This window comes from Sorex fumeus, unplaced genomic scaffold, assembly GCF_029834395.1.
Source record: "Sorex fumeus unplaced genomic scaffold, SorFum_2.1 ptg000122l, whole genome shotgun sequence".
NCBI classification, from domain to species: domain Eukaryota; kingdom Metazoa; phylum Chordata; class Mammalia; order Eulipotyphla; family Soricidae; genus Sorex; species Sorex fumeus.
The window spans coordinates 28,644,396-28,667,209 of NW_026606179.1; the positions used below are offsets into that span (position 1 = coordinate 28,644,396).

Consider the following 22,814-nt stretch of genomic DNA (forward strand, 5'->3'; position numbering starts at 1 on the left):
CCCCAGAACAACACTAGGTGCAGCCCAATAGTGAAAAAATAAAAAACAAACAAACACTTTTAAATTTTAAATAATAATAAAAACAAACTAAAAACTTCAATTCCAGATATGTCTAAAAAAATTTAGGTAAAATGTGATGATTCTTTCAAACTATTACGAAGAAAAGCTTTATATTAATGGTGCAAAACTGTGTCCAGAAGAGAGAGCTTTATCATTTTAAAATTTTACATCTTCATAGAAACCACACTCAAAGGCACTGACTCATTTCCTTTACACACAGAATACATTAAGAATATCTACAGTTAAAAAAAATCTACAGTAAATTATTTTAAATTAATACTATCCAAAAAACAGAATCATGACATTCTTTTTTTTTAATTTTTTTTTTTAGTGAATCACCATTTTTTTTTTTTAGAATCACGACATTCTTATTCGACACATAATTTGCTCTGAAGCAAGCATCTTCCAGCTACTGCAACTCAATAAATTTAAATTTAGATCTCTGGTACACAGGAAAATTGTATCAACCCATATTCAATACTAAAAGGGAGACATGTAATTAAACAAGGACTATATATTTGGCTTCGGGTTCTAGAAGACACAAATACCAATTCACATTTGATAGGTTCTCATCCCCCTAATGAATTCCTTTATGCTCAAGAAAAATGAGCTAATTTAGCCTAAAGCTCTTTTTAAAATGGAAAGTCCCTTCCCCCCACCAACTAACTGCTTACACAACCCAGAGTCTATAAAAAAGAATGATTAAATAGGGCGGGAAAATGTCAAGAAAATGAATATCATTAGACATAATTAGCACTTTAAACAAATACCTTAAACTTCCTTTAAATTTTTTTCTTTACATATATTCATTTGTGTTGGTTTATATTAGCAAAATTTTTAAAAAGCTTACATTTGAAATAGCAGTATATGCAAAATCCATTTCTAAAGAAAAATATCATAAAACTTTATGTTCAAGAGTATTGTCTAAAACTAAAGGTATAAGGATATATAAATAACACTCCAAAGTTCATTATAATGGCCAAATATAATAATGAAATATCTACTGCTATATGTTCAGGATCTAAAATGAGGCATGTGTGGTATAAAGTGGAGGTGAGAGGGGAATCCAAATTTTGTTTACTGATGACTGGTCTGAGTAATTCAACCCTTGACAGTATAGTCAAGTTGTTTATATGTTTTATATATAACACACACAAGAACAACTGCAAGAAACAAATTTCTGGTTCGATTTTATTTTACCAATTTGAAAAAAACAGCCAGGAATGCAGGGTGTTGGCTCTACTCCCCACCCCAGGGTGTGGCTTCTATACTAATTTTTTTTTTTTTTTGGTTTTTGGACTACACCCAGCAATGTTCAGCTCCAGGCCAGGATCATTCCGAGCAGTGCTCAGGAGAACATGCTGCTGGGGATCAAAATCTTCTCCCACATATTCAGTGAGAGGAGTTCTCCAGTCCAACAACAAAAAATCATTAAGCTCAAAATAATTACATTATAGAGAACTCATCTATATTCTTTGTTGCCAAGAGAACTTAAGTTACCTACAGCAGACATCTTCGCTTCATGTCTCATAAAATTTTCTATAAATAAAATAGAAATAACTGCCTTACTGAAAAAGAAAATGAAGGCAAAAACTGCTCTACTGTAAAAAAAAATGTAGGCAAAACCTGAAACATAACAAACACAAAATATAACAGAAAATGCAAAGAATCCTGAATTTTACTAGACATAAAATGGCCCTGTAATTTTGAGAAGCCCTTTGAAAAGGAAAAGTATGGTGACTAAGATGTAGAATTACATTTTCAATACTGCCATACAAAGGTGGTCATCATAATACAATTGAAAATCTAAGTATTTGCTGATCTCAATATCTATTTTATAACACACAAAATCACAAGTAAATCTATCCCACAGAGACTATCTCAAACTTTCAGGACTTTACATTTATGTTTATAAAATATAAATATGTTCTAATTTAATATCAGGCAATTTAGAATAACATCAGTATTCTAACGTTTAAAATGTCTTCTAGATTCTAATTTTTTCTCATTTAAAAATAGAAAGATTGTACTTTTAAATAATCTGAAAACTTGAGTCCACACAACCATAGTACACTGGGTAAGGAGTTTGCCGTACATGTGGCAAACCGGGTTCAATCCCCAGCATCCCATATAATCCCTTAAAGCACCATCAGGAGTAAGCCCTAAACACTGCTGAGTGTGGCCCCCAAACAAAAAATAACCAGAAAACTAAAATTAGCCTATTTCAACTTCTTTACTGTTTTTAGTAAAAGGCAGATTTTTAGAATAACCAAATTTTTCAGTTTGTCTTCATGTATGTTGCATCATCTCCAGTATTAATAATAAGATAGAAACAAGCCAACATTTAAAACTATACAATAGTCTGTTATGGAGTAGACTGTGTCATCATCCTCTACTCCCCAAATTTCTATCTGGAAGTCCATCTCCAGTCTTTAAGATCAATGCTGGTCATGGATGTGGGGGGGGGGGGGGGTCACAGGATGGGTGAAATAACTGACACCAGAAAATTCTGTGCCAAAATCTAAGACTTCTAACTCCAGAAAGAACTAGGAGAAAATTTATTAGAGGGCTTTGAGCCACCCAATCTTTGGTATTGCTATGGCATCAGGAGTGGAGGTTGGTATGTAACCAAATTAACTTAATCTTTCCAAAAAAAAAAATACAAGTTTATTATTTCCTCTTTCTCTAAGATATTAAAAACAAGTTATTTTCCCCAAACAAGGTTAGCATTTGCAACAACTAGTGCCCTACAGAAAGTATAATATATATATATATATATAAAGCATACCTCTGCACAATTACAACAAATGGAAATGATTTAAATATTGAAACAATCCCCTAAGGGACTTAAATGAAAAGCAAAATAGTCAGAATTTCACAATGTTGTTTAACGGTTCGAGTTTTAACTATTTACTCTGGAAAACCTGACTAAATTGTTCTTATACTATTAAACTCATACGATCAATAGAATGTATTCTCAGCGCGGTTTTCCTGAGAAGCATTTCTACCACTGCCAATAAAAACACTGAATAAAACATTTAACATTCCATTACAAAATCTGATCAACCTACAAAAGTGTTCTTTAAAGAATGAAGTAAAATAAGCTCCCTGAAAGTCTCCAGCCATTTCAAATTATTCTTCATTTTTAAAGGAGGGGTAAAGAGGAGGCGAGGTAGTCATTTTGAAAAAATTCACTCAGTGGAAAGAAAAAAAAAAACGGATCTGCATGTTGGCATGAAACAAACAGGAATGGTTTTAATTGAGTGATTTTTAACTCATTAGGATTTTAAGGCCTCTTAGAAGAACGCCTAACGCATGCTTGAATCAAGAAACGGTAAAATGCGTATCAAAGCACACGAATTCAGTGTGGAAAGCAATTTTCAAAATTTATAAAATTACATCTATTTTATAGGATCTGGAAGCAGAAGAACCAGAATTTTGCGAACAGAGGATCTGGGAGAGTGAGTGAAGAGTGCCCAGAAATAGGGGCGTAATTTATGTCCCACGAAAGACAATGTAAAGAAAGGATTCGTTATTGATATCTATATATAGAGATATGCATGCATGTGTATATACTTAGGGGACCAAACTTTCAAATTCGCCAAAATTGGAGTCTATGACTTTGCGGCCCCTTTTGTCAAATGTGAGCCATCGTCCTGGGCTCGGCGGGGTACCCGGGGGTCAGGAGTCCACTGTAGGCGTCTGGAAGGGAACAAAGCAACCCTGCGAGGCAGGAGGGGGCCCGGAGGCACGAAGGCGTTTCCCACTCGGCCCCACGGGGGGTGCCAGCCCACTGGGGCGCTGACCCCCGGAATCCCGCCGCTGTCACCCGCTGCCGGACAGGCGCCTCGGGGACGACCCGGACGGGCCACCCGGCCGCCTCACCGCCCACTCACGCCCCCTCCCGCGCCGCCCGCCCCGCCGCCGCGACCCCCTCCCGGCTGACCGCCGCCAGGTGGGCACCCCGCGCCTCAGCCCGGCCGCTTCCGGGCCCCCGCCGCGGCCCCCCCGCCCCGAACCCCCCGAGCCCGCCCACCCCCTCGGCCGCCCGCAGCCCGGCCGAGCGCTCCCTCCACACGCAACGGCCGCGGGCAACGGCCGCTCGCCCGCCAGCAGCCGCCCCGCTCGGGCAGCCCGCGAGCCGGTCGCCGGCGCCCACCTGTTGGTCGCACTCGGGGCATGATTTGGTGGCCATCTTCACTTTCTTGGCTCGAGTTGCAGACATGCTCTTCGCGGGCGGCAGCGGCAGAGTCGGCGGCGGCGGCGGCGGCGGCGGCAGCGGCGGCAGCAGTGCGGGCTCCTCCCCCCGTACCTCGGCGGCCCGGCCTCCGCCCGCCGCGTCTCCGCCGGCCACACCGAGGCTCTGGTGGGTGCCGCGCACGTGCGCGTGCGCGAGCTCACACGGAGCCTGCGCGCCGAGGGGGCGGAGGGAGAGCGAGGCAGGGGGTGTGGCGAGGCGGCCGCCCGCAGTGGGCGTCGGTCCCTAGCGCCTACGCCGCGAGGCGCGCGACACGGGCTCCCACGACGGATGGCGTGGCAACACCCCGCTGGTCTTCGGACGCGTCGAGACTTTTCACGAGAGTTAGATGGTGGGGCTCGTCCGGCGGGACGCTTCGCCTCTCACGGCGTGGGGGCGTGGCGTGGGCGGGGCTGGACAGTAACGGACGTCGGATCTGACCTATGAACGCACAAACAGGCCGGTCGGGGAGCGCGCAGGCTAGTACTTTGCACAAATGCTGAAATTTAATACTTTTTTTTTAATTAGCAGGTTTAATCATGAGGAACTGCAGTAGACATCTGACGAGTGGGCTGTATGCCAAGTCCTGGAGTCAGGGCTTGGAGATACAAAATTAATTGACTTACCGATATTTGATGGGTAAGGAATGTGGTTCAGTGGTCATTATATGGGTGGTTGTGTGAAGGCTAGGGTTTGGTACCCCCAGGACCCATAGACAAAAGATAGAAAAACACGTTATTACACATTCTCACTCTCCTATGTAAATGAATTGGAAATGCCTGGCCATGCCCGGTAGCATAACAAAACATACACACACACACAACCTCACTCCTATTTTTGTGTTAGTCATAAATGCCTGTTTTCAAAAAAAAAAACACACACATAGACATCCTAACTGTTGAGTGTTATATCGAAAAGCAAAGTGCACAGAGTCTTTGACCTAGGAATGTGCACCCCTAACTACATAATGCACAAAGACCTTGCATTCTATAGCATTATTTGTCAGAACAAAATTAAAAACATCCCAGGTGTTTAAAAGATTACAAAGTAAGATATGTTTACAACAGAACTTCTAAAATTAGCACTATATGACGTGAAATGATCTCAAAAATGGTGCTAATTAGAAAACTAAGGTACAGAACACTTGCTTTTTTAGTGTTACTAACTGTGCAAAAATAATATGACAATCTATTTGTGTTTGCAGATGCATCAAGAAACTGGAAAATAAGAATAGGAATGAAACATTATTTTTATTCCACGTCCTATTATTTGAATATGCTACTAGGTTAACCTTATACAGCCTTTCCTGAAAAAAGGGACAAAGATCTATACACAGTTTCTGGGTCAGGCACCTGACTACTGAGAAAGTTAGCAATCTTAGAAGGCTTTCAAGAAGAGTTATTTCCAAAGCTATATACCTAAAAATGTCAAGATTTGCCAAGTTAAAGGTAAAGACTTTTCAGGCAAATAGTGTGAGCAAAGGCCAGTGCAGACGTTAGTTTGATGTGATTACAACACATGGAGGACAACCAGCTAAGACTGAGGTTAGCCATACACAAGTCTAGTTTTTAATTACCATGAGGAGGAGTTTTAACTTTAAAGCTCTTAAACTGATAAGAGTTTTAAACTGTGAATCAGCATGATTAAGTCTGAAGTTGAAACTAATTCATCTGGCAAAAAAACAAAAAACAAACAAACAAAAAAACCCCTCAGGTATAGGACCAGAGGCAAGAGGGTAGAAACAGGAGGAAGGAGGAGGAAGCAGGGTTAAATATATATATGTACAGGCTGTATTAGCAAAACTTGAGAATCTTATTGGGGAGACAGGAGGTAGGTGGAAAGGTCAGGGACATTTCCACGGTGACTCTCTAGTTTCTATAAGAAAGAATGGAGGAATAAGGAATGCAAAAGAACACTGGACCTCAGTTTTCCCTAGAGCATGGTATAGGGCAGCGTTCTTCAACCATATTATACCTGCAGATCAGCATCTGTCTTCGTATCAGTCCATGGGACAACACTTACAGCAGGCCAGTGGTTTTCAGTCCATCACTAATTCATGGACCAGTGGTTGAAGGTATTTGGTATAGGGTATGAATTGGAACTTGGGCCCTGCAATCCAGTCCTTGAGTTTTCTGCAAGTTTCATTATAACAGGTTTTTTTTTTTTTTCTCGAAATCTTCTCAGCCATTTGGCTGGTATGGGTTTTAAGGTAATTCTATGGGGGTTTTGAAATGGTTAATGAAATAGCTGCCTGATGCAACTCCATCCAGGTTCCTCTTCTCTAGTCACATACTAAATAACCAGAGTATTCATGTAGTATTATTTTTGACCAAAAATATAAACCAAAGTCTGCTAGGTAGGATTTTTGAAAGGTTCTGATTTCCTAATAAAAAATATTAATATTCATGTAAAAATCTCTTTGTCCTTTGCTTTCACATACTTTCCTTACTAGAGCTATAACATGAGGCCCTGAGAAAGGTATCCATCTTATGAGAAATGAGAAATCTACTGCAACACAGAAAATTACCTTAAAACTTACTAAAATTATCTCAGGTTTCTGCCTCCCCCCTCCCCCGCCAGCTTCTCCTGGCTTCTTTTTAATTGAATGAATTTCAAAGTTACAAAGATATTTATTATTGAGTTTCAGGCATATATTGTTTCAACACCAATCCCTACACCAGAGCCCACTACCCTCCAACAATATCTCAGATTTCCATCCTATCCCACTACCTGACTGTGATAGGAACTATTCCCCTTCCCCACTGTCCTAGTTTTCTCTTCCCTAAATTATCCCCATTACCTCTCCGCAGTCTTCCTTGAAGACCAGATCTTTGTTTCTATTGCCATTGGATATCTGATATTCCCCTACAAGGTTTCCATATATCCTACAGAGAAGAGAGATCATTCTGATTCTGTTACTCTCCCTTTGACTGCTTTCACTCAACATGATACTCTCCAGATTCATCCACATTGCAGCAAACTGCATGACTCTTAAAGCTGCATAGTATCACACTATGTAGCATAGTTTCTTTACTCAGTCATATGTTCAAGGGCATTTGAGTTGTTTCCATATTTTGTCTAGTGTATATAGGCTGCAATGAACATAGGATTGCAGATGCCTTTTCTGATTTATGCTTTGGGGCCCTTAGGTCATATTCCCAGGAGTGGAATTGATGGGGCATTTGGAAGCTCAATTCCTAGTTTTTTGAGGAACACCTGACTAGTCGACATTCCCACCAGCAATGAATGAGGGTCCCTTTCCCCCACACCCTTGCCAACACTGGTTGTCCTTGTCCTTGTTCTCTTTGATGATTGCCAGTCTCTGTGGTGTAGGATAATATCTCATCAACAGTGTTTTAATTTGCATTTCCCTGATGATTAATGATATACAGCATTTTTCATAAACCTTTTGGTCATCTGTATTCTCCACATTTTTTGTTAGGGTTGGATTTTTTTTCTTGTAATTTTTTACCTCTGCTTTATATATCTTTCAGATGAGTGATAGGCAAGTAATTTCTCCAAGTCTGTGCGTTGTCTTTGTATTCTTTTTTCTTTGGGACAGGAATTTAGGCATGACTATGCTGTCTTACTGCAATACTTAATTAGGTGAAGATCCACTTCCAAGTTCACTCATCTGACTTAGGGTCCCCAGTCCCTAATAACACGAGCTCATCACAAACCTGTCTTGTAACTTAGCTACTGGCTTTCCCCTAATACAAGTGATCTGAGAAAGAAGAAAATAAAGGACAGCACCAAAGAGACAGTACAGTGGGTAGGGCACTTGCCTTTCATGAGGCAGACCTGGGTTCAATTCCTGGCATCCCATATGGTATCTCAAGTACTACCAGGAGTATTCCTGAGCACAGAGCCAGGAATAATACCTGAGTATCACCAGATGTTGCCCCCAAACCAAAAATAATAACAAAAAGAAAACACAGGACAGAAACCAATCAAATTTAGTCTAAAAAGTCAACAAAAAGTCTCAAATGTTATCTCTTATATCTACTAGAACCTAGTCACTAAAATCCCAACCTACACTCAGAGCCAGAGAGGAGAGTTCAATGGGCTGGAGTCCATGCTTTAAATTGTATGAAGTGCAGATTTGACCTCTGGCACCACATGGTTCACTGAAGTATCACTAGGTGTCCCCTAAACCTCCATTAAAAAAATGGGGAAACAGAGATTATTGGAAACGAGGCTGTCTACCCCGTACTATACAAGGGATATGGTCAATTCACTACCAGTAGAAAGTGAAAAGTGCCAGAGTCCCTGACAACATTGTGGCCTGCCTCCACTTACTGTTTACAATGCCCAAAATAAGATAGTACTCTACATCCAATGAAATGGATAAAATTTAAAAGACTACAGAGCTAGAGAGAGAGCTGACTGTATGCTTTGCATATGGAAGGCCAAAGTTCAATCTCCAGCAATACATGAGTCTCCCATTGTGAGGAATAACCTCTGAGCAACTACATCTGTGGCCGAAATTACTCCTCCACCAAAGAAAAAGACTTAAGAACACCAAATGTTACTGAGAGTGGGTTATATTAAATGAGTTCATCATTTGAAAAAAAGATCTAGGAAAATTAAATATACACATAGCTTAAAAATAAATTCTGAATTTATTTATACACAAAAATGAAGTCCATAGAAACACTTGTGCAAGGATATTCATAACATTTTTATTTATAAGCTCAACAGGGAGAAAAACAGATGTCTATCAAACAAGTAAATAAATTATGGCATATTTATTTAATAAAAACGATTTTAAAAAGATACAAATTACCAATACAAGCAAAAATTGATGAAACTCAAAAACATGCCAAGTAAAAGAAGCTTTACAGTACAATTTCTCTGAATTACAGTGCTAGAACAGAAAGCTATGTTAGGTAGAAAAAAAAACCAGCAATGATTGCCTCATAGGGGGCTGGAGTGGGAAAAAATAGAAAATGCTTATGATGTAAGTTTCTGAGCTTATAATAGTCTGTATCCTAATAGTGTCTGCTTATGCCTATTCAATGGTATTTGGGACACTTTTACCTCAATAAGAACCTTAAGTAAACAATGAACTTTTGTGTATGATGTATGCTAAAGTATTACAGTGATATGTGCTAATGCCTGCAAACTTACATTGAAATGACTATTTCTAAATGGTCATGTAGATAAATAAATGATGAAGTAGGTATTTTAAAATATCAATAATCAACCAAGATTGGTGGCTGACACATTTCTTATAAAATTCATGTAGTTTATGCTTAAAAATTTTCATAACTTATAGAAAACCAAACCTACTTACTGACCTACTTGTTCATATGATTTTTAGTTATTTGCTGTCAAACAATTTAAATTGATACCAAAAGTTTTCTAAAAAATAAATAAAAATTTGACCTAACATCCACTTAACAGGGATCAGAGAGATACTAGGGTACTTGTATTGCATGTAGCTAACCTGGGTTTGATCCCCAGCACTACATAAGGTCCCATAAGCACTGCCATAAGTGATCCCTACACAGAGCCAGAAGTTAGTCCTAGCACAGCTGGGTGTGATCCCAAAACAAAACAAATTTTAATTTATGTTAAAATATTTAATAAGCACATATATTATGTGTGGACCCTGGATATGATCCTGTTGGGGTGAGAGAAAACTAAAATCTCTGCTATTGTTTTATCATCTAGTAGAGAAGGTAGACAGATAAAATTGTACAAGTGAATACAGAACTACTATCATCAGAATTATTTTTTGGGGGGTTTGAGGCCACATATAACAGTGTTCAGGGATTACTTCTGGCTCTGCATTCAGGGATTACTTGTGAAAGGGTTCAGGGGATAATATGGGGTGCCAAGGATTGAACCCAGGTTGGCTGCATGCAAGGCAAGTACCGGACTCACTGTACTATCAGTCCAGCTCCTATCATCAGAATTATGAAGAAACCATATTAGAGCTCTAAGCTCTAGTTGGCAGGAGGACCTGACCTGGTTGGGTTAGGGTAGGACAATCAGAAAACACTTTTTGTACAGATATTAAAATGAAATGGGGTGGCAAATACTCATACAGAACAGCATGGGCAAATTGCTGAGGTAAAAGAAAGGGAAAGGAAACTATAGTGGCTGAAATACTCAAAGAGGAAAAAAAAAATCCACATACTGAGGATGGGTGTTAGAAGAATTCACTTTTCACTGACTTTTGATATATTTTTAATATATAAGCATATACTATGCTTAATGTTTTTCTTTTTCTCCACACTCAACAGCTGGTAGGGGAGGGCAGAACAGCAACAGGGTATGCTGGGGATGTGGAATGAACTTGGGCTCCTGCATGCAAAGCACTCCAGTGCCCCTGCCCACTGAGCCATCTCCTCCTGGACCCTGGTTAAGATCTTTAAAGTGATTGTGGGCACTCCAGTCTCACAATAAGCAATTAGATTGGGAAAGAATTTATTTAATAACATGTTATGCACTTGATGCTGGCAATTCAAAGTCACTTTTTAATCTCCTTTTATAATTAGGACCCATCATACCTGTGTTTATAGGGAGAGGGGTGTAAAGCCTGAGGGAAAGGGCTGGAGAAAATAATGAGATGATGAGATATAGCAGCCTCCATAGCTGCACTTCTTTATTTTGACACTGAAAACAAAATTTCTGCAAAGGAGTCTTTTAACAACTTTTCTTCCTTTTTTGGTAAAGGAATGAGATTACTGCTATGACTAGCAGGTCTTTTGTACGTACAAAATTTCTCACTTTTATTGAAAAATAAATATACCCTCTAATTAAAGAGTCACAGATTTAAAGCTGTACTCCTTTCCTTTCCAAGGAAAAGAAGAATTATCAACATAATTAAAATGCAGTCATTTTGGGGCTGGAGAGATAGCACAGCACGCGTTTGCCCTGCACGCGGCTGACCCAGGTCCGATTCCCAGCATCCCATATGGTTCCCTGAGCACCGCCAGGAGTAATTCCTGAGTGCAGAGCCACTAGTAACCCCTGTGCATTGCCAGGTGTGACCCCCCCCAAAAAAGCAGTCATTTTGTGATTTTTGTTTACAATAAATTCCATATTTGCAAAAATTTTAAAGAAATAAATAATCACCAAGCATAAAGAAGCCTTATCTACTCTCTGCCTATGCTTTACATGAACTATTCCTCTCCTTCCCCAAACTTTGCATGGTAGTATCATAAGCCCTATTTTACAGTTGAGAAGAGTAAAGATCAGGGAATATATTAATCAGAAATCTTTCTTTTGACAAATAAAACACTCAATTTAAAATGGTTTCAGCAAAAAGAGTTTACTGATTCTCATTACCAAAAACCTCTATTAGCAGCACCAGTTTTAGGCCAGTTGGTTCCAAGCACCCACAAAAACCACTGGACCTATTTCTCTCTGGTCTAAACCCTTTGAGGAATAAATCAACATCCTAATTGGCTCCTTGTCCTGTCTAATAAAATTGTACTACTTCAGTTTGTGTACCTTTCTATTCCTAAACTAATTATTTGGGCTAGACAAGGACAGGCAGTGATTGTTTTAAACCAAAGTGTCTAGATATTTATCTCTGACAAATGGTCTAAGAATTAAAAGATGGATGGTGACTATACAATACCACTTTCTTTCACAATGCTAATACCAATGCTCTTTACCTCTGTGAACATTTAGCTTAAATTTACTACTTTCTTTGAAATACAGTTCTTCTCACACTTCCAGTCTTAGCCCTGCTAACTTATCACTGTCACTGTCCTCCCGTTGTTCATCGATTTGCTCGAGTGGGCCCAGTAACGTCTCTATCGTGAGACTCGTTGTTACTGTGTTTGGCATATTGAATACGCCACGGGTAGCTTGCCAGGCTTTGCCGTGCGGGCGAGATACTCTCGGTAGCTTGCCAGTTTCTCTGAGAGGGGCGGAGGAATCGAACTCAGGTCGGCCATGTTGGCTGCGTGCAAGGCAAACGCCCTACCCACTGTGCTATCGGCTCCAGTTAACTTATCAATCTGAGTTAAATCAGAAGTTTCATTCTCTTAGGAGTAACAGTCAAAAGAAACACTAATGAGATTCTTGAGCAAACCCAAGAACAGAGCAGTAAAATAGCAAGTGATTCCAGACCAGGGTATCCAGCTAAGGGAGTAAATTAAGGCAGAAAGCACCTCATGTTACAAAGTTACTTATGCCCAAAGAAAATAATATCTTTCATTTTAAGTAAAGCATTTCATGGTCCTTAATTCTTAGATCAGTCAATTCTCCTCTAAAAGATCTCCATTGTTTCTTTCCTCCTTCACTATTAGAGCAGGTAAGGCACTTTCCTTGCTCATAGCTCACCCAGGTCAATCCCCAGGATCCCATATTATCACACACACATAGCCAGGAGTGATTCTTGAGTGCACAGCCCAGGAGTAACCCCTGAGCATCGTCAGGTGTGGCCCCAAAACAGAACATGAAAAAACATGTCTGAGAGCCGTTGAAAGAGGTAGCTAAACTACTAGGCCACTCTTACACTTACACACACACACACACACACACACACACACACACACACAATGTGTGTCATGCCAACTTCTCCAATGAAGAAGCCCTAAACTAAGGAGCATCTTATGGTTTTTACAGCTTCTTAAATACCTAAATACCTTTTAGTCTTCATGTTCTGCACGGTATCAGGTTGAACCATATGAAACTGCATTTTTTTTTATGTAGGAGTATTGCTATTTATTCAGCCATTGATTAGGCTGATTGAATTGGGCATGAACTCCTTTTTTTCCCCCTTTTTTATAATTTTATTTATTGAATCACTGTGAGAGCAGTTACAAAGCTTTCGGGTTTAAGTCTCGGTCATACAATGAAACACCCGTATCTTCACCAGTGCCCATTTTCCATCACCCAAAATCCCAGTGTACCCCCATCCCACACCCTCCCCCTACCTGTGGGACAGATGATTTCCACATTACTCTCTCTCTACTTTGATTACATTCAATATTTCGACACCAGACCCACCAGTATTATTTGGGATTTTACCCCAACACTCAGATCTGCCGAAAAGGCAACAATATACAATTTGTTTTCTATTGCTGGTTATGAATAACATATGATGTCATGCGGTTGCAGCAGTGGCTGCACGATTTTGGAATTCCGAAATTTTAACAATTAAATCTGGAGGGATTTCTGCCAAAACCTGCTGGGTTCCGAGGTCTGTTCCTGAGTCTCTTGGATCATAGCCGTTAAGCAGCTTGATCAGGAGCCAGAGAGGCTGTTCGTGGGCGGCAACTCAGGGTCTTGTTGCGGTAGGGGAGGAAAAGACCAGCTCCACCACCATCCCGTGAGGCCCCGTGTGTCTTGTCACTGAGGGCCCAAACCTGACTGTCAAATGGCCTCTGGATGATGGCAGCCACGGAGCCGCCAAGGAGGAGCAGGCAGAGGGACAGCACCCTTTCCCCCCTGGGGTGGCCCAGCAACAGTAAACTACTGTGGGAACCAGACATATTTCTGCCAAAAGCCGCTGGGTTTCAAGATTTGTGAAACTGCATTTTTATAGGTCAATGAAAATGTTCTATTTTTGAGGAATTTTTTGGTCAACCAAAATATGCAGTGTTGTAACTACTTTCCCAGAATGATAAATTTCCACTAAATGTTACTACATATACATTTATTAAAAATTTAGTACTTTTAAAATTTGATATTCAAATCTTCTGATTACTATTTCTCAGGTGGAGAACATTTTATAAATTCCAAATGTTGAAAAAAGGTCTTAAGTCTGATGAATGTGATAAAATATCTTAGTATAACTCAGCTAACTTCTGTAAGGTGATTTCTGATATCTATGATAAACACTGTCATGGAAAAGTACAAATCAGAGATTCCCAAACTTACTTAATCTATTACCCACTTTTCAGAAAAAAAAAAAAATTACTCAGTGCCCCCATGGAAATCTGTGTTGTTCAAGTGACCAACAGAAAGCACCCATGAATTGTACCCAGGGTCCCATCCTGTCATAGTTCTAGTTTCCTGGGAGATGGTATCACCCAAACTAGTATAGATCCATAATCTGTGTTGCAATCCAGTACTATAGAACAGAATGTGAGTGGGGGGGGGGAGGGGGAGAATTTGGTAATAGTTGAAGGTTTCCAAAAGCACAATGACCAAAAGTTAATTCAAATAACATAGTGAATCAGCGGTGTTTCTGGCAACACGTACCTGCTTTGCATCAAGCAGCTTAACTATACTTGCGTTTCTGAACACAAAACATGCACTCTCAGTGAGCATATATTACACAACACCATAAAGACTTTCCAGGAAAAATCTTAGTTCAAATTTGAGACTACTATACAGTATAAATTTCTGCTTTTACTGTACATAGAAAGTTTTCTACCCTTAAAAAAAAAACAGCAAAGAAGAACAAAAAGACTGAAACATCTCCTCCCCCATTTGCCTTGCACATAGTCAACCCAGGTTTGATTCACCAGCACTCCATATGGTCCCCTGAGCACCACCAGGAGGGACCACTGAGCACAGAGCCAGGAGTAAGTCCTGAGCACCATGAAGAGTGGCCCCAAAACAAAACAAAAAGTACAATAGTTTAATTCAGAAAAATAAAGATAGTATTTTCCTACCATGATTCCTCAGCATGCATCAAATGAATATATCTTTTGATTGAATGGTGCTACTTTTGCAATGTGTATTTACTTCTAATTATGATAGTGTAGAAAAACCTCTACTTCTCTGGGGTCTTTTTGGAATGAGAGTGGGCAGCCTCCCGCCACTAGACCCCCGTACCTCCAGAAGCCCCAGCAGCCAAACCCACATCCCACAACGACCACCATGTAAGCTCAGTCATCGGCCCAGCTTTACAGACTCAAGATAAAATCTCAGACAACATGAACTAGCCACAAAAATTCATAGGTATACTGGCTGCCAGGCTAAAAACTTGAGGGGGCAGACTGAGTCCCGGGAGGGCAGTCTATCAAAGCCCCAGCAGACCTCATTCAAACCCCACAGCTGCCTCCAGGCCAACAGCCTAATTCCACTGACTCACAACTAAGCTTTGTAGAGAAGCCAAACTGCCGAAAATTCCAGGTAGATCAGTCTTTAGGCTGAGAACTCCAGGATCTTTTTGGAGTGGGGATGGGCAGCCTCTCTTAATTGGCTCCTCCATATCTCTGGAAGCCCAGGCAACCACACCCACATCCCATAACTGCCACCTTACAAGCTCACCTATAGCCCCAGCTTTATCGACTCACAATTAAAACTCAGAAGAAATCAAACTCAAAGTCCAGTTAAATATCCTGGAGTTCCTGGAGCATGCAGCCATATCTGTGACACCTCCAAATTCTACAATACTGACATCCCAGTAGGAGCACACAAAATTAGATGGGAAAGTAACATAGACGACAACTAAGTTCAATAAAAGCAATAATACAGAAGGCTCAATTAGCAACAGCTTAATAGACTCTCAGCCAAGGAAGTAAGGACCCCATGGTGAGATATAACAATTTCCACAAATTTTCTTTTACTTACTTTTAATAATTCCATTAGCCATTTAGTTGTAACAAGCAATATAAAATAAATTATTTTGTGCATGCTAATGGGGCAGGTTCAGGGGATGGTTGGAAAAACAGGACAATGGTGGAAGAAAGACTATACTAGTGGAGGGATTGGTACTGGAACACTGAATGCCTGGAACAAATGCATCATAAACAACTTTGTAAATAAAGGGGAATTATAAAAAATAAAAATAAAAACATCTAGGGCCAGATCAATCCCTGAGTACCACCAAGTATGGCCCAAAAACAAAAGCAAAAGAAAAAAAATAAAAATCTTTAACCTAATGGTTTAAAATACTATCTTTATTATATACTAACTTTCTAAATTAATTTAGATCTAATATAATGCCATAATCTTTTTCTTTATTCTTCTCTTTTAAAATAGGTCCAGGCACAAATGCCCCACTACTATACCCTGAGTGCAGAGCCAGAGTAAGCCCTGAGCACCACCAAATATGGCCCAAAAGACAAAGAAAAAAAAATTAAGAAGTGTAGTTTGCTACATCTGGGGAAATCACAGGGGTCAGCACATCCAGAGTGCAAAGGATAAACCTCGCCCTGGGAAAATCACCTTTGTGATCATTTTATCTCCCTGCAAGGTAAGCATTGCCATGATCTTTTTTGCTTTGTTTTGTTTTGGATTTTTTTTTTGCGGGGGGGGAGAGAGTCCTGGTTCTCACTCAAGAGATACTCTTCAAAGGGAGGGTACCATATGGGTGCCAGAGTTGGAGCCCAGGTCAGCTGTGTGCAGGGAAAATGCCCAACCCTCTGTACTATTGCTCTGGCCCCTTGCCATGATCTTTTAATTAGAGGCTCCATGACATATTTTGATGACTGGTAGAGCTAGTCAATCTTAATACCTTTTTTGTTTTATCTTAAAAACATTTCTAAGATCAGTTTTATTGAGATATAATTTAAATGCCACAAATATACTTATTTAGAATATAAAATTTACATGCTGGAGATATAGCTCAGTATAGAACACTTAGCTTGCTAGGCCATAAATTCAATCCTCAACATGATAGTCCATTCACTGAACTATGTTTTCCATTATGTTCTGTAGTTTTAGTTCTTATATTGAGGTTTAGGATATTTTTTGTAGGATTTTTTTGGGGGTGTGTGTGGTTGTGGGGGTTTTTTGGGTTTTTTGTTGTTGTTGTTTTTGGCTCACTCAAAACTCCTGGTGGTACTAATGGTGGTACTCCTGGCTCTGTACACAGGAATTACTTCTGACAGTGCCTGGGTGGCCATATGGGATATCAGCAATCAAACCCTAGTTGGTCACATACAAGGCAAGTGATCTAACTGCTGTACTATCTTTTCAGTCCTTAGAAATTTGTTTTATGATCTATTTTGAATTAATTTTGTGTTTGGCATGATATAGAGGCCTCACTCATTCTTTCATATTTAGATAGACAACATAGTATCCCAATTTTTTATCTCATTCCTACTTTGGACAAACTTTGGACAAACTGGCAGGCTACCGAATGTAACCTGCCCACACGGCAGAGTCTGGCAAATTCCCTGTGGCGTACCCAATATGCCAAATACCAGTAACCATGAAGGGTCTCATTCTCCTAACTCTGAAAGAGCCTTGAATATGGCACTTTTTTTAAAAGTCTCAGGGCTAGGACGAAGGAGACGTTACTGGGGCCTGCTTGAGGCAATCGATGAATAACAGGATGGTTGTGATTTTGTTGAAAGACTATTGTTCCCATTTAATTCCCTTGGAACTCTCTTACTGAAAGTCAACTGTCATTTTTTCTTGCTACTTTTCCATAAGAACTTTGAAATCAGTAGTTGGTCTAAATCAACAAAAATAACTTGTTACTATTTTATTGGGCTGAAGCAATAGCACAGTGGGTAGGGTGTTTGCTTTGCCCGTGGCTGACCTGGGTTCAATTCCTCTGTCCCTCTCAGAGAGCCTGGCAAGCTACCGAGAATATCTCACCCGCAGAGACTGGCAAGCTCCCCATGGCATATTCGGTATGCCAAAAACAGTAACAACAAGTCTCAAAATAGAGACGTTAATAGTGCCCACTCGAGCAAATCAATGAACAATGGGAGGACAGTGACAGTGAAAATTAATATATTTTTTAATAATAGGTTTATAGGTATCCTAGAGTATATCACTTGTATTCCTAGATTAAATCTTTTTTCACTTTTCTTTTTTGGGGGGGTGGGTTACACTCAGCAATGCTCAGGGGTTACTCTGCAATGCTCGTGACTCAGGAATTACTCCTGGTGGTGCAATGGTGGACCATATGGGATGCTGGGGATTGAACCAGGGTTGGCTGGTGCACCTACTGTGCTATAATTCCAGTCCCCATTAAAACTTTCATGTTTGCTTTTTCCTCTGCCTAGAATTTGCTTTCCATAATTTTCTTATGTCTAGTTCCTTTACTGATTCAGATCACAGATTAAACATCACCTCTTCAGAGCTATGGTTCCTTACCAATCAAAAGTAAATTTCTAGGACTGGGGATGTGACTCAGTAATAGGAGTGCCTGCCTTGCCTGTGTGAAGACCTGGGCAAAATCTCTGGCACTACACACATATACTAAAGGGCCAGGGAACTAGCTCGAAGACACTGTAGTTGTACTTTGCAAGCTGAGATCCAGGTTCAATCCCAAACATCTTATGGTGCCCAAGCATCACTGGGTCTGAACAGCATTGCCTTGCTACTTCCAAGTACTGAACCAACCAGTGGACTCCAGGCCACTTGAACACTGTTTGGAAGGCCCATTAAAAAATAATAATAGGGTGAAAAAAAATAATAGGGCAATAGAGAGAGCTCAATGGGCTAAACAAATGCTTTGCATACAGGAGGACCAGGTTTGAACCCTGGCACTTCATGGTTTGGTGGTATTGTTCTACTGAGAAAATTATCAGAGCATTGAGTTGGAAAAAGCCCCAAAGCATTAGATGTGGCCCTCAAAACAAACAAAACAGTAAATAACTTTTCTAAATTTTGTTTTTGGAGGCCAAACCTGGCAGTGCTCAGGGCTTACTCCTGGTATTGCACTCAGAAATTATTTCTGGCAGGCTTGGGGGACCACATGAAATGCCGGAGATTGAACTCTGGTCAGCATTGTGTAAGGTAAGCACCCTCCCGCTGTATTATCTCTGTGGTCCCCCCAATTTTTTTTGAAAATTAAGTAATCTTCCATCTAGCTTTGAGGGCAGTAACTTATTTGGGGGGTGGAGGGGACCCACTCCCAGAAATTCTCAGAGGCAACTCCTGGCTGTATGCCTCAGGAGTCACCCCTGGCAGTGCTAAGGGGACACCATGTGTTAGGAACAAACCTGGGAAGGTTCATGCAAGCCAAGAAACATACCTCCTGTGCTATCTTTAATTTCCTACTTATTACTTGCTGACATATTTTATATATACTACATCTATATATTACTACTATTTATATACTTTTCTCCACTACAACAGAACTGAATTTCTCTTGGTAGTAGATTTACTGCTATATGATCAAAATATTCATTGCCTGTAAAGAACTCAGTAAATTTTTGTAATAAATCCATTCTTATTTTGGTTTATTAACATAAACAAGATGGTAATGGATTTCCTGTAGTTAAAATTACCACAGGAAAAAAGAAGAGTAACAAAATCTCATATTCTCTAACTGTACTTATTAAATAAATTCAGAGCTATTAACTTATTATTATTATTATTTTGAAATAAAAAAGATTCGTTGTTGGATAACATTGGGTTGTCCTTGCTCTATAGGGAGCTTCGGTTTACTGAGTTATTCCCACAACAGTACCCCTGAGACACACGCAATTCTTTAGAGCACTAATAATCTTATACTGATTTTCTCTTTCCTTTATGTCACTTGCATGGTTTAGCAATGCCCTTTTTGTATAGACACAGGAAGACAGTTGATGCTATGCTTTGTAACATGGGAGTTAATTGACTCCAAATAATTACTCCTGGGCATCATCCACATTTACTTGACTTAAGCCTCAGTTGCCTTTACTTCCTAACACCCCCCAAAAGGAGGGGCCCGACTAAGGGACTGGATGGACCCATCGCAAACTGTAAGCTACTCTGGCATCAAAAGGGGACAAGCTAAGTGCCATAAGTATAATAAGTTAAGAGCACAGTCATGGAACAAACTCCATCATGACACAAAAAGAAGTAACTGAATAAGGACCCTGCTGGGGTTAGAAGAGATTAAACTGGCCTGAGGACTATAGTCTGGGATCTATAGCAAGATGTCCCCAGGAAAAGCAATCTTTAAGCTTAATGTACCTCTTACTGTGTTCATACAAAATGACTAGAAATATTATAAGTAAATTTACTATGAGTGGTTAAATAGATTACGAGGTGAACAAAGGAGAAAGCAATAGATCCTGGATGGAATCCAGCCCCTAACAGATCTCCTAGTAATCTAGAGTGCTGAGATCTTGTCCTTGAGTTAATCTCCTAGAACTTCCCCTGAAGGAGTGGTTTTACCTCTGTTTGTTGTTATGATAATGTTCAAGCCCACCTATGTGTACCTCCATCCTTCATGATTTCTATATAACTATGCTGTAAGGAAAAGACAAGGACTAGGATGATGGAACTATGATGACTGGGACTACGACCAAAACTATTATTTTGGGACCTATGATTGTGCTGTAAGGGGAGAGATAGAACTATTTTGGGGAGGAGAGAGAAATAAACTGTCTACCAACCAGCCTGGGGTCCTGTTTCTCCATTCCTCCGATCCTTCATTCGTCCATCACCATGGGCTGGCCAGGGGAACAGTTTTCGGCCATTGACTGCTTGAGTCCCTCACACCCCCCATGCTTTTCTTTTAAAACACAAGATTTTACTTGGAGGATTTTCAGAAGAAGAAGGAGGGAGAGAAAGTGAGAGAGAGAAAGGAACATGCTCAAGAGAGAACCCAAGCTTCTCAAAAGGTGAAGAGAATGCCTACAAAACCCCAACATTAGATATGAAAACATGAAAGTACGGATCTCAAGAAGGAAGATGTAGGTTACATATGCTCAGGTGCCACATGTGTTTGGCCACATGAACACAAGCAGCACATGGGCTTGGGCAGTATATGTGCCAAGAGCTGTTAACTTTTTTTTTTTTTGCTTTTTGGGTCACACCCGGCGATGCGCAGGGGTTATTCCTGGCTCATATACTAAGGAATTACTCCTGACGGTGCTCGGGGGACCATATGGGATGCTGGGAATCGAACCCAGGTCAACTGCGTGCAAGGCAAACACCCTACCCGCTGTGCTATTGCTCCAGCCCCCCAAGAGCTTTAACTTTAAAAAGAAAGCTACAAATTCAAACAAGTCTCATGATGAGGACATTACTGGGCCCGCTCGAGCAAATCGATGAACAACGGGAAGGACCGTGACCGTGACAAATTCAAAATAATAATCAGCACCTATTTTGGTGAATTCAACAAAATACTTAGTACTTTAAAAAATAATATAATTTTGGGGCTGTAGCAATAGCACAGCGGGTAGGGCATTTGCCTTGCACACCGCTGACCCCAGTTCGATTCCCAGCATCCCATATAGTCCCCTGAGCACTGCCAGGAGTAACTCCTGAGTGCAGAGCCAGGAGTAACCCCGGTGCATCGCCAGGTGTGACCTAAAAAGCAAAAAAATAAAATAAAATAATAATATAACTTAATACTAAAAATAAGGTTCTTTCTTATAGTTAACAATTAACAACTGAAATGTCATTAAGATGTGTTATGTTTTATCAGTAAGAGTTAACATATAATTAAATAAATAACAAACACGTAAGTTGACTACTCTAATAGAAATAAAAGATGTGCTTAAATAAGTTATAGTCACACCCAATAGTGCTCAAGGGTCACTCCTGGTGGTACTCAAGAGATTATATATAAATGCAGTACTGGGGATGAAACCACAGTTTGGTCACATGCAAGTTAGGTTCTCTATGCTCTGTACTATCTTTCTGATCCTATGTACTTCAGTAATTTTAATAATATCACCATCAAGAAAAAAATTAACTCATAAAAATTTATTTAAAATTTATATAATAGAAACATAAAAGATGAAAATGTGACAAACTTTCACAATTACCTGTAAAAGGTGATGATTTCTCCGAGTGTTTTATTTTCAGATGCTTCCTATTAAATACATCATCACAGGGACAAGATTTACATACAACAGCTACCTGGAGCAGGGGAGAATGAAAAAAATATATTATGATTATTAAACATATCAAGTACTTATAATAATTTATTTAAAAGGTAGAAATCACACTTTTATCTAAACTCTATCTTCTCATAAAAATTACTTGAGAGATAGGAATCAATATACTATAACACCTTCCCTTCTCATCACTATAAAAATTTAATTTTCTTTTTACAATAGTGTTAATGTATATGCTTTTGGTGTACAGAGTTACTATATCTCCATTCTAAAACCCTTCACCTAGTTCTATAGAACTTCTGAAAGTTTAAAATACCAGTCAACAAGGGAAGATTGTGAGAACTAGAATTATTTCCTAAAATGTTAATTTTATTATATAATTATTTAATAATGTTAATTATTTCCTAAATGAACAGTTGCAATTAGTTAAGAAGAAAAGGGAATAGTTAATAAATTATTACATGAGTCCCAGGATAGGAGACTAGTGTTCTGTTCTGCAATATTAGGTGGAGAAAATATATTGTTTTTATTTTTGGGGGGGTGGGGATCACACCTGGCAATGCTCAGGGATTACTCATGGCTCTGTACTCAGGAATTACTCCTAGTGATGCTCAGGGAACCATATGGAGTTCCAGGGATCTAACCAGGGCCAGCCACATACAAGGAAAATGCCCTACACTCTACATCATCTCTCTAGACCTGAGAATGTATTGGTTTTTAATAGGTGTGGGGATACAAACACAAACTGATTAATAATCATATAACAGAAAGAAAGAGTAATAATTCATGAATGAGACGGAAGTAACTGAAACATCTTATAATAGTTTGAGGGAAAGAAATAAGGAAAACTAACCCCCCCA

The 22,814-nt window shown here is 39.8% G+C and overlaps 1 protein-coding gene and 1 pseudogene across 2 annotated transcripts in view; both read right to left on the reverse strand.

Annotated features, from left to right (window-relative positions):
- The window catches only part of CUNH16orf87 (chromosome unknown C16orf87 homolog), a 75,581-nt gene that overhangs the window by 20,265 nt on the left and 32,502 nt on the right, over positions 1–22,814 (reverse strand). The window contains exons 2-3 of one of the 2 annotated variants that reach the window (XM_056137069.1): positions 21,883–21,976; positions 4,220–4,738 (exon numbers count right to left, since the gene is read on the reverse strand). In XM_056137069.1, coding sequence (XP_055993044.1) covers positions 4,220–4,285 — 66 coding nt within the window. In that variant the 5' untranslated portion in view covers positions 4,286–4,738; positions 21,883–21,976. The remainder of the gene's footprint in view (positions 1–4,219; positions 4,739–21,882; positions 21,977–22,814) is intronic. The other variant, XM_056137070.1, reaches the window with a different exon arrangement.
- LOC130044611 (uncharacterized) lies at positions 16,267–16,420 on the reverse strand (annotated as a pseudogene).